The following is a 12,518-nucleotide window of genomic DNA, read 5'->3' on the forward strand; positions in this document are numbered from 1 at the left end:
AATAATTAGGGGTTTCTTTAAGAATATCTCTAAAAGGATGGCGTGCAAGGAACTGGCCACAGTGGTTGCCTCTAGGAAGCAGAAATAGGTGGCAATGGGCAAAAAGTTGTGAGGGAAATCAACTTTTTCTTTATATCCTGCACTAGCTTCCTAGGACTTCTGCGACAAATACCACAAACAAAGTGGCATAAAACGACGGAATTTTTTTTTTAAGGTCCTGGAGGCTGGAAGTTCCAAATCAAGTAAACTCATGCTTCAAAGGCTCTGGCAGAGAATCCTTTCCTCCCCTTCTGGGCTCTGGTGGCTCCAGGTATTCCTTGGTTTATGGCTGCCTCACTCCAATCTGCCTCTGGTCACATTGCCTCATTCTCTTCTGTCTGTTTCTTCTCTCATAAAAGAACGCTTGTCATTGGATTTAAGATACAACCAAGCAATACAAGATGATCTCATCTTAAAATCTTTAACTTAATATTTATAAGGACCCTTTTTCTGAACAAGATAACACCCACAGGTTCCAGGAATTTTAATGTATACATATCTTTTTGGGGGGCACAATTCAGCATATCCATTTGTACATTTTTATAATATTGCTTTTCTTTTCTTTCTTTCTCTTTCTTTCTTTCTTTCCTTCTTTCTTTCTTTCTTTCTTCTTTCTTTTTCTTTCTTTTTTTTTTTGAGGCAGAGTCTCACTCTGTTGCCCAGGATGGAGTGCAGTGGCACTATCTCAGCTTGCTGCAAACTCCACCTCCCGGGTTCAAGCGATTCTCCCACCTCAGCCTCCTGAGTGGCTAGGCTAACTTTTTTGTATTTTAGTGGAGACAGGGTTTCACCATGTTGGCCAGGCTGCTCTCGAACTCCTGACCTCAAGTGATCTACCTGCCTCAGCCTCCCAAAGTGCTGGGATTACAGGTGTGATTCCTGTGCCCAATGGAAGGAAGATTTCTACATGACTGAACAGAGACTAAGATTTCTACTTTTCTGCTTCCTGTTCAACCAAATTTTGTCCTTCCCTTAGGATCTGACTTTGAACCACCTTTTCCCTCCAACTTTTATTTACTGTCAAAACCATGTTATAGGAAATAAAAATGGAACTCTCATCCCATGTGGTTGGAAGTGTAAAGTAGTATGACCACTTTGAAAAACAGTTGGGCCGTATTTTGCAAAGTTGAACCTATGCACACACTCCAGACCAACAATTCCACTTCCATGTCAACATCCTAGAGAAACATTTCTAGTTGTTCACTTATCCGCAACACACAGGTAAGAAAGTTTGTAGCAGCAGCATTCATAGTGGCACAGAATGTGAAACTACCAAATGTCCATCAGTAGTAGCATAGATAAAATGCAGTATTTATAAAATGGACCATTACAACAGTGAAAATGAGTGAGCTACAGCTATACTCAACAACATGGGTAAATATCAAAATCACACTATTCTCTAAATGAAGCAAGCAACAGCAGAATAGATATATACGATATTAATAGTATGTTACTTAAGGTTGCAAACATAGGTAGAAAATATAAAAACAAGGGAAAGATTAACACAAGATTCTGCATAGTGGTTACATCTGAAAGAGAGAGAAAAGGGGAACGCCCACAGGAAGGGACCTCCAAGTGGCTTCTAAGGTATCGGTAATATCCTGTTGTATAGCATGGGGAGTGGGTACACGAGTGCAAATGTTATTCATCAAACTGTGCATGTTAGTATTATACATTCTTTTTTTTTTTTTTTTGAGACGGAGTTTCGCTCTTGTTACCCAGACTGGAGGGCAATGGTGCGATCTCAGCTCACCGCAACCTCCGCCTCCTGGGTTCAGGCAATTCTCCTGCCTCAGCCTTCTGAGTAGCTGGGACTACAGGCACGCACCACCATGCCCAGCTAATTTTTTGTATTTTTAGTAGAGACAGGGTTTCACCATGTTGACCAGGATGGTCTCGATCTCTTGACCTCATGATCCACCTGCCTCGGCCTCCCAAAGTGCTGGGATTACAGGCTTGAGCCGCTGCACCCAGCCCAGTATTATACATTCTTTTGTGTGTCTGATATATTTAATATCCCATGAGAAAATTCTATTATAGGTGAGGACATGGAACAATGGAAACTCACACTCATTGCTGTGAGGATAAGTTGGAAAAGCCATTTTGGAGAACATTTTGCAGTATCTAGTAAAGTGGAAGTTGTACATGTTCTGTGATCTAGCAATGCCTTTCCTAGATATTCCTAGGTACTGTACCTTAAAAGCGGTGCTTTTCAAACAGGCTGATCATAGCCTCTTATTGAGAAATACATTTTATATCACAACCAAGCATTTCTCTTTTTCTCAGGCGCGTGCATGCGCGCACAGACACACACAAACACAAGTGTAAAAAGGCTGGGAAAAATGTTTGCAAAACAATGCCTACCCCTATTACATGCAGCATATTCTGATATGTTCTATTTCTGTCTATTCTGTTTCATTAAAGGTCCCGACCTTTAAGTTTACTTTAACTCATTAGTAGTTAATGCTATGGAATGTTTGTGTCCCCTCAAAATTGGATTTAGATGCATATATTGAAACTAATCACCAATGTGATGGTATTAGGTGGTGGGGTATTTGGGAGGTGATGACGATAGATTATTGACCTTTTAAAAGAGGCTCCAAAGAGTTGCCTGGCCCTTTTCACCATGTGGGGACACAGCCAGCAGGCCATCTATGAACCAGGAAATGGGGTGTCACCAGACACCAAACCTGCTGCCATCTTGGTCTTGTACTTCCTACCCTCTAGAACTATGAAAAATAAATTCCTGCTGTTTATAAGCTACCCAATCTGTGATATTGTTCTTTTTATTTTATTTATTTATTTTTTACATCCTCTGAAATCTAGGCAGAGGTTCCCAACCCTTAATTATTGACTTCTGTGCACCTACAGGCTCAACACTATGTGGAAGCCACCAAAGCTTGGAGCTTGCACCCTTGGAGGCAACGGCCTGAGCTGTACCTTGGTCCTTTTTGGCCATGGCTGAAATACAGAGCACCAAATCCCAAGAGTGCACAAAGCAGCAAGGCCCAGGACCCAACCCATGAAATCATTTTTTCTTCCTAGGCCTCTGGGCATTTTAAGGGAGGGGCTGCCATAAAAACTTCTAATATGCCATGAAAACATGTTCTTTTTATTTTTTATGCCAGACAGGTAATATGCCTACATCTTAACAAGGTTTGAGGGAGGTGCATCTCACACATGGGCATAAACATAACATTCACTCATCTCACTTACAAACTGCAAAAGGACTGATCTATGATTTTTTTTTTTTTTTTTTAGTTTCTTCAAAATTTTATTAACAAAACCCAGGGAGGGGAAGGAAGGATGAGTGGACTCTGCAGCCCCACCAGGCACTGAACATGGAGACAGGGAAAAACCCTTTGACAAAGGCAGACGGCCGGTCAACCGGTGGATGGGCACAGGTTGAACCAGAGAAACTGATGAATGGAGGAACGGACACACCGGCACTGGGCGGCTCCCCCATCTGCAGGATGTGAGGGGTCCGGGCCAGGAGGCTCAGCGGTCGGCACTGGAGCGCAAGTCGGTAGTGAGGGGGTCGTGCTGGATCGTCTGGTGCAACATCAGGGCCAGCAATCCCGCGCGGTTTGTCATGGCTGTGCGCACATTGCGCTCCTGCTCAAACAGCTCATCCAGCTTGTACCACACACGCACGCGCTCCAAGTCCACTTCCGCACGTCGCAGCTTCTCCCAGCAGTAATGACGATTGCATTGGCGTTTGGGCAGGCGGCAGAAGTCACCTGTGAGCTCAAAGACATCACGTACAAGGGGGCACCCGCATACCTCGTCAGCTGGCACTTTGGGGTCCCGTGAGTGCTCAGGGCACAGCACCTGGAGCCGCTTACAGTATGTTTTACTCTGAGGATTATAGACATCACAGAAGAGTCGTGTGGCCCCTTCAATTCGTGTGGGGTACATGGACCCAAAGGACGTCTGGCTCTCATACTTGGCGTAGCAGCGCTCCATGTGGCGCAAGGCAACACGTGGGTTGATGGGGTGCCCACAGGAAACACAGAAGATCTGCGGGTCTGTGTCATCACTGTCACCCTCATTGCTCTCCTCGTCCTCGCGCACAGCCTGCTGCTTGGCACGCAGAATGATGGCCTCAAGCTCATGGAATCGGCGTTCCATTTCCTGAAGGCGAGTGCGGGCACTCTGTTGCTCTCGGCGAATGCGTTCGAGCAGCTTCTTACCATGCTCTTCAGCAATGCAAGGACTCTGCTGCCACTGCTGGATGCGCTGGGGGAGGATCTCGTAGATGCGGTTGGCTGCCAGCTTCATGCCACAGTCATCTGAGCAATACTTGGAGCTGGGCGGGGCGGGGCGCACACAGCCGGGCCCCAGGCACTGAGGCAGCGACGCAGGGTCCTTGGCATCGTTCCTCTCTGGGTGTTTCCATTTATCCTTGTGCTTCTGCTTCTGCCGATGCCGCTTGTACCGCTCCTCCTTCCTCTCCGTCACCTTCTTCTCAGATTTCTTCTCCCGACGCTTCACATGCTTCACTTTCACTGCCCTCTTCCGAAGTGCGGGGTCCAGGAATGGGGACTCTTCTGTGTCGCTCATCCAGGGCAGGCCATGGTCATCAAAGGCCCCTGCACAGAAGTCCTGATACAGGTCAGGATCCAGAGGTAGGTCCTCATCTGAGAGTGGCTCAGGCGTGGCTGTAGCCTCAGTAGGCTCCTTGACTGCTGATGACGCCACTGCCCCTTCATCTTCACGGATGCGCCCTAACTTCTGTGACGGCTGTGGCTGCTGTTGGGTGGGCAGTGGCCGGCGGGGCCTTGGCAGGGACTCTGAGGGCGTCACTGGCGAGAGCGAGGAAGGGAAGTACTTGTACGATTCCCGGGCCCGCAGCTGGCACTGGCGCAGCCGGCATTTCTGCCGGATCTTGTTGGGGCCTCCAAACCTTTTCATGTCCCGACAGAAATCACAGTGACCACAGTCCTCAGTGCGCCGACATGCCTCGCACTCACCACACATGCGGGCTGACCGTTTGATCTGCTGCTGCTTCTGCTGCTGCTGATGCTGGCTGGGTGTGGCTACCAAGGGCTGTGGAGAGGATTTGTGGGGTGAAGCAGAACCCCGAGTAAGCATGACCCCAACCCCTGTCCCTGACCCTGCCCGACGCTGCAGGTCTGGATCCGGGACAGGCCTCTTGCGCCCTCCACCCTCATCCCGGGGCTCGCTGCCATCCCGCTCATTGCCATCCCGCTCCCCTGACTTCTTGTGCCGATAGCGAATCTCTAGCTTGGGGTCCTTCTCTCGGCACTCCCGACAGTACCACTCCCGGATGGCCTTGGCCATCTTCTCAGTGATCCGGATGCAGTCCCCATGGAACCACTCATTGCAATTGTCACACCCGATCATGAAGCAGTTGATGTCCGGTTTGCGACAGATGCAGTAAATGGGCGCATTCTCCCCATTCTCCGACTTGCTGTCCTCCCCAGCATCTGGAGGCTCTGGGTCTGAACCATCACCCTCCATATCTCCGCTCCCGGCGCACTCCTTCAGGACCCCGGCCAAGACCCGCGAACCTACCTGATCTATGATATTTTGTTATAGCCTGAATGGACTAATAAAGTTGAGAAACCATAATTTGAAAAAACTGCGCTAGAGAAAATTTTCCGCAAGATAATGTATAAAAGAATGTTGACTGAGCAGTGCTCAGAATAAAACTAACTGGAAATGAGAATTGAGGAATAGTCACATAATGGAACGATATATTGCAGTTAAGATGAGTAAACTAGAGCTCAATGTATTAACAGAATGTTGAGTGAAAAAGCCAGTTGCTGAAGCATATGTACAGTGTGATGTTATTTACAAAGTTTCATGAAAAACATGTTGTTTATGGATACACACATATGTAATAAAAGTCTAAAACACACATGGGAACGCTGAACATGTAACTCAGGACCGTGGTTTCCACTGGAGAGAGGGAGTGGAACTGGATCAGAGAGGAACAAAATAGAACTTTAATTATATTTTAAGGTTTTTTGTTTCTTAATCTTTTTATTATTTGTTCCTTATTATTTATTGCAGGAGATGGCAAACTACCAATTATGGCCAAATCTGGTATGCTATTTTTATATGATCTATGAGATAAAAATGGTTTTTACATTTTTTAATTGTTGAAAAACTTGAAAGAATAATATTTCATGATATGTAACATAAAGTTCAAATTTCAATGTGGATAAATAAAGTTTTAACAGAACACAGCTCCGAGAGCTTATTTATTGTCTGTGGTTGCTTTCACACTGCAATGACAGAGATAAATAGCTGCCACACAGACCGTATGGTTGGTAAAGCCTAAAAATATCTACAATCCTGCCTTTGTTAGAAGTTTGTTAACTCCTGGTTGACATATATACATATATGTATACATACATATACGTATTGACATATATGTGTGTGTATACATACACACATATGTGAGGGTCTGTGTGTTTGTATTTTTTTTTTTTTTTTGAGACAGGGTCTCACTCTGTCACCCAGGCTGGAGTACAGTGGCACAGTCTCAGCTCACTGCAACCCCCACCTCCCAGTCTCAAGCGATCCTCCCACCTCAGCCTTCCGAGTATCTGGGACCACAGGTGTGTACTACCACACTCTGCTAATTTTTTGTATTTTTGGTAGAGACGAAGTTTTGTGATGTTGCCCAGGCTGTTCTCAAATTTCTGAGCTCAAGTGATCCAGCTGCCTCAGCCTCCCAAAGTGCTGGGATTACAGGCATGAGCCACTGTGCCCAGCTATATTTTACATTAAAAATTATGGTAACATTAAAGAAAAGTTCCAGAAGTATCAAAATGTATAATTCTACCCTCTACCAAAATTCGCTTAATTTTTCCATGTTTTCTTCCCATCTTTGACAAAACCTATATATTCTTATTGAAGTCATGCAAAGATATTTTCTATTCTACTTTGTCCCTGCTGTACATCATTTCATACATCTTTTTGATGTGCTATGTAACATTCAAATTTGCCCTCTTTAATGGTATAACATGGTTCAAGTTTATAAGCTGCACACCATAATGTATGTAACTGCCTTCTCATGTTTAAATCTTCACATTCTTTTCATTTTCCCCTTTTTGTTATTGGTTGCAAGATAAAGAATATCTCTGTACACAGAGATTTTCCCCTTTCTTCTTGCCAGCCATGGTGACTTCTTTTCTTAGAATAAGTTCTTAGGAATGAAATACCTATTTTCCCTCCCCCACCCCCAAATTCTATAAACTCTTTCTTCCTCTCTTTATTCCTATAACCTCTTGCTTTTTCAGTCTTTTTACTTATCCCTTTGCCTTCTCTAATATAACTGATCTCTGCCATTAGCTCTTAGAATGGTTGTTTAGATACTGTAAAGTTCTCTTGCTCTTAAATCCCAGCTTGACCTCACTGTCTCTTAGGTGGTCCAGCACTGCACAGTTCATTGTGAAGGCTGCTCCTTGCTCTAATTTCCTAACCCTTCCCCTTGCTAAGTGTCTACTTCCTTCCTTCCATTCCACTTCTTTGCTAAGGTTAAAGTCTGCCAGTGATCTCTCTGTAAGTCCAAAGGCTTTTTTCTCTATTTTTATCTTTCCGTTGGAGCTCCTGTCCTGAAGTGACTTTCCTCCTATAGTTCCTCAGGCCTTTCTCTTTCCGTTCCTGTCCCTACACAAGGCTTATCTCTTTCATAACACTTTCTCTAAGGGTTGGGATACACCTACCTCTTTTAAGTCCACAGTCAACCCAGGCATATCTCATCCCTTAATGATACTTTGCCCCATTCTAAGTAGTTTAACCCCCTCTTGAATGAAGATGAAGTTGAGTGGGGAAAAGTAAAAACTTGCAGGCAAACAACATTGAGAAGCCTCCACTTAAAGTTTCAAAAGAAACTCTTGAGATAATTTCAACAATCACAGGCCATACTATACTAGTAACAGAAGATCTACAAAGTGAGATCCATGGCTCAGCAACATCAGTGTCACCTGGGAGCTTGTTAGAAATGCTCAATTGTAGGCTCCACCTCAGATCTACTGAATCAGAATCTAGGTTTTTAATATAATACGCAGTGATTCACATGTGCAACATCGTATAGGAAGCAATGGTCTAGTGGACCAGTGAATACCTGCCAAGAAAGACCTCCATCAAAAGGCCTCCAAGGACCCCTTGGGAACCTGAAACCAATGATTTACACCTCTTGCTGGACAAGGATGGCTGCCATCGCTATCAGCCTTCTGATGACAGCTACCAACCGATCTCCTCAATAGGTGGGGGGCCTCCCTCCCTCATCATTCTAGGTACAGGCACATTCCTTTGAAGCTGCAAAAGAGTTTGAAGAATACAATCTTTCTCAAAGAAGACTGTTCTTCAACTGAGAGTGTAGGCAAGCATATAGAATCATTGGTAAAATGGACACATCCTACTAGGGGTTAGGAAACACATTTCCATCATCTTTCCTAACAAAAAATATGTGAACAACACAGAACTGAAAGACAATAAATATTTATATTCTTCATTCTTTCACTCAGTAAATATTTACAGGCAGGTGCAGTGGCTCATGCCTGTAATCCCAGCACTTTGGGAGGCCCAGGTGGACGGATCACCTGAGGTAGGGAGTTCGAGACCAGCCTGACCAACATGGAGAAACCCCATCTCTACTAAAAATACAAAACTAGCTGGGTATGGTGGCGTATGCCTGTAATCCCAGCTACTCAGAAGGCCAAGGCAGGAGAATCACTTGAACCCAGGAGGTGGAGGTTGAGGTGAGCAAATCTTGTGCCATTGCACTCCAACTTGGGCAACAAGAGTGAAACTCCATCTAAAAAAAAAAAATTATTAAGCACTCATTACATGCCAAACACTATTCTGGGTGCTGGGGATACAGCAAGGAACAAGCAAAGTCCGAGCTTTGGTGGGGTTCACATTCTAGGGCACCCAGGCATATTTCCCCAATATGCCAGTCCCCAACCTTTTTGGCATCTGGGACCAGTTTCATGGAAGACAACTTTTCCATGAAAATTTTGGGGGAAGGGGGTTTCAGAATGAAACTGTTCCACTTCAAATCATCAGGCATTAGATTCTCATCAGAGTGCACAACCTAGATCCCGTGTATGAGCAGTTCACAATACGGTTTGCACTCCTATGAGAATCTAATGCTGCTGCTGATCTCACAGGGGATGGAGCTCTGGCGGTAATGATCGCAAGCCCAGCAGCTGCTCACCTCCTGCTGTGCAGCCTGGTTCCTAACAGGCCAGAGACAGGGGGCTTCTATTTTAGGGGATAGAGATGGACAGCAAACAATATATACAATATGGCCTGTAGTGATAGCCCTTTAAGTAAAAATAGAGCCAGGCGCAATGGCTCATGCCTGTAATCCCAGCATTTTGGGAGGCTGAAGAGGAAGGATCATTTGAGCCCAGGAGTTTGGGACTAGCCTGGGCAACATAGGGAGACTCTGTCTCTACAAATAATCAAAAGATTAGTTGGGCGTGGTGTGTGCTGTGGTCCCAGCTACTTGGGAGGCTGAAGTAGGAGGACTGCTTGAAATCTGGAGGTCAAGGCTTCAGTGAGCCATAATCATGCCACTTTATTCCAGGCTGGGCAATGGAGTGAGACTTTGTTGCAATAAACTAAAGAAAGAAAGAAAAAGAAAAATAGAGAAGTGTAGCCACTATTTAAGATGAATGGTTAGGGAAGGTTTCTCCAGTAAAGACAGTTGGGTATATGCATGAAATGGGGAAGCAAGGCAATTAGGGGAAGAGAAATCCAAGCAGAGGAAATGGCTAATGCAAAGGCTTGAAGTAGAAACATGTGTAGCGTGTTCAAGGAACAGCAGAAAGACCAATGGGCATAGTTGGAGCAGATTAAGCAAGGAAGACAGTGTAATGAGATGGGACTGGAGAGGCGAGTGGAACCAAGTCATGTAGCGTCCTTAAGGAGCTTGGATTTTATGCCAAGTACAATGGAAGCCATTGCAAGGATTTGAGCAGAGGAGTGACATGATATGGTCTGTTTCTGGGCTGGGTGCAATGACTTATACCTGCAATACTAGCACTCTGGGAGGCCAAGGCTGGCAGATTGCTTGAGTTCAGGAGTACAAGACCAGCCTGGGCAACATGGCGAAACCTCATCTCTACAAAAACACAAAGAACTAGTTGGGCATCATGCTGTGCGCCTGTAGTCCCAGCTAATTAGGAGGCTAATGTGGGAGGATTGCTTGAGCCCAGGAGGTGAAAGTTGTAGTGAGCTGAGATTGTTCCACTGCTCTGCAGCTTGGGTGACAGAGAAAGACCCAGTCTCAAAAAAAAAAAAGGCAGGGAGCCAAATAGCAGGCTGCTGTAAGCAGGTGTGTGGTTGGATAAGATTAGGGTGGTCGAGTGGTAGTGGTAGTGAAAAAGGTTCCAACAATCTCAGTTTCCCTAGCAAATACTATTTAAAAAGCCATCACCAGGTAACTGACGTGAATTTTTAAAAAATCTTAGAGGGGAAACTGATACTGAAAACTAAGTGTAGAAATAATGGGCTTCTTCTCTGGGTTGAGCACTGCTAACAACATCCCCTGGGAATCAGTGTTATTTAACATTTCATAAAAGATTAAGAAAAAGGAATACTTTGAGATAGTTCTAGGTACACAAATTATACTTTCCTTTCCACATAGTCAAATGTCAAATCAATAGGGAACATCTCTAAAGCCATGTGCATAAGCTGGGAAGTGGCAGGTATCTTGTCACATGGATGAGTGTATGGCAGCTCACATAGGGGAAGACAATTCAGAGGATACCTTTAAGACAATAAACTCTGAACTGCTGGTTGCCAGGATAAGGAATCTAGAAGTTGTTTTAGATTATTACTTCAAGACATCAACTCTTCCAAAGCTCAAACAGCCAGCAAAAGTTCTGGCTGTCCAGAATACAGACAAAACATCCACCTTAACAAAGCCTTAGTACATTCCTCTTTGGGTTTTGTGTGCAGTGGGTCACTGCATCTTAAGAAAAAGAAGCGCCAGAGAAAGGCAGGTAAAATGATTAAAAGAATAGAGGGGTGACTGGGAGCTGGAGGACATATAAAGAAGGTCCTTCTTTGGCTGGGGCCAGGGTTCAGGTCCTTAAGCATTCTCCAATGTGTGGAAGGACCCATGGGATCAGGTCTTCAAGTATTCTCCAATATTTGGACTTACATGTGGTAGCTGTGAATGGGGGGTGGGTGAGGGGGTGGGGGACACGCAGCCCACCTCAACAGTCCTTGAATGGGACAAAAACCACTCTAGACTGGTGCCTGCTTTCTCTCCCCAAATCACCACGGAATACAACCATAGAAACTCAAAAACAGTAAAAAACACCGACAAGATATTTTAAATGCTAATATTAAATCTCATTGTGAAAATTAGATTGAAAATAAATCCAAGGATGCAAGATTTATAATAGATTAACAAGGGAAATTAAGGATGTTGGTGGGTGAGGAGGAGATGTATCCTTAACTTTGTGATTCACACGATGGAGCTATACTGTGTCCTTCAGAGAAATGGTACTTGGTAATCTGAGTTGGACGGCTATCATAAACCATTTCCTATACACTGTTAGCATAGTCAGAAAGTGAGAGTTATGAATTGACATCGGGATTAGATAATTTGAATTTTTCACCCACAGCACAATTCCTTCCATCGTTTTCAATAAACAGAGCGAGAGGGAGACTCTGATGAACTGTTGCTCACGTGCTGAACCGTTAGCAACCCCGGGCTATCGGATCCCTGATGACCTTCCTTCAGAAAAACGAACGGACATCTAAACGGAACGAGGAAGGGGAGGGTAAATAACCAGAGTGTCCCTGAGTTGAGAGATGTTAAAAATGGAACACAATCAACACATGGGCCCTTACTTTTAGGTTAAAGATTCCTATACATAAATACATCTCGCCCTTGCCAAAAAATATTAGATTCAGGAAATTCATTCCTCACGAAGAAAATAATCCCCTCTCTTCCATTCCTTAGGTCCCTTACTTTACCTGCTTCTTTCCTCTCGAGGGCAGGAACTTTGAGCCCCGCCTCTCTGCTCCTTCAAGCTCCGCCTTCCCCGTCCACCTGTATGCCCTGCCCCTGACGTTACCCGTTGGCTTCAGTGGCTTGCAGGATTCCGGCTTCTGATTGGCCGGCCCGGCCACGGCTTGCGCAGCCCACCAATGGCAGCGGCGCTGGGTGGAGGGGTGCCCAAATCCAAGATGGCGTCCCCAGGAGCTGGGAGTGGGTGACCGGCAGCGGGGAAGCGGCCTGGGTTGGCCCTCAGATTGCGGGGTCTGGGGGCATCTCTCCAGGCAACCCCCCTGGCCCGCCTACAAGGCCTTCCCCCGGCCAGAGCAATGGCCGCTGAGAACAGCAAGCAGTTTTGGAAGAGGAGCGCTAAGCTGCCGGGGAGGTGAGCCCAGGACGCTGAGAGGGAAAGGGGATTGGACCAAACCCTTCCAGATCCTAATCCCTAATCCCGCGGGCCTGGGGCGCCACCGAGGCCGGA

At 45.4% G+C, this 12,518-nt stretch overlaps 1 protein-coding gene, 1 non-coding gene and 1 pseudogene across 3 annotated transcripts in view; 1 reads left to right on the plus strand and 2 right to left on the minus strand.

Annotated features, from left to right (window-relative positions):
- Nucleotides 1-3,161: 3,161 nt before the first annotated feature.
- LOC118153399 (small nucleolar RNA U13) lies at nt 3,162-3,270 on the minus strand. The gene has a single exon (XR_004742637.1). It is a non-coding gene; the product is annotated as a small nucleolar RNA U13 (small nucleolar RNA).
- Nucleotides 3,271-3,285: 15 nt separating this feature from the next.
- LOC100387338 (CXXC finger protein 1 pseudogene) lies at nt 3,286-5,560 on the minus strand (annotated as a pseudogene).
- A 6,659-nt stretch (nt 5,561-12,219) lies between these two features.
- TBC1D22B (TBC1 domain family member 22B) overlaps nt 12,220-12,518 on the plus strand; it is a 78,051-nt gene continuing 77,752 nt past the window's right edge. For both annotated transcript variants that reach the window (XR_013534201.1, XM_002746498.5), the window contains exon 1: nt 12,220-12,422. Coding sequence is in view for 1 of the 2 variants with exons in the window: in XM_002746498.5 (XP_002746544.1) it covers nt 12,367-12,422 (56 nt within the window). In the remaining variant the exon portion in view is untranslated. The remainder of the gene's footprint in view (nt 12,423-12,518) is intronic.

This window comes from Callithrix jacchus, chromosome 4 (genome assembly GCF_049354715.1).
Source record: "Callithrix jacchus isolate 240 chromosome 4, calJac240_pri, whole genome shotgun sequence".
NCBI classification, from domain to species: Eukaryota; Metazoa; Chordata; class Mammalia; order Primates; family Cebidae; genus Callithrix; species Callithrix jacchus.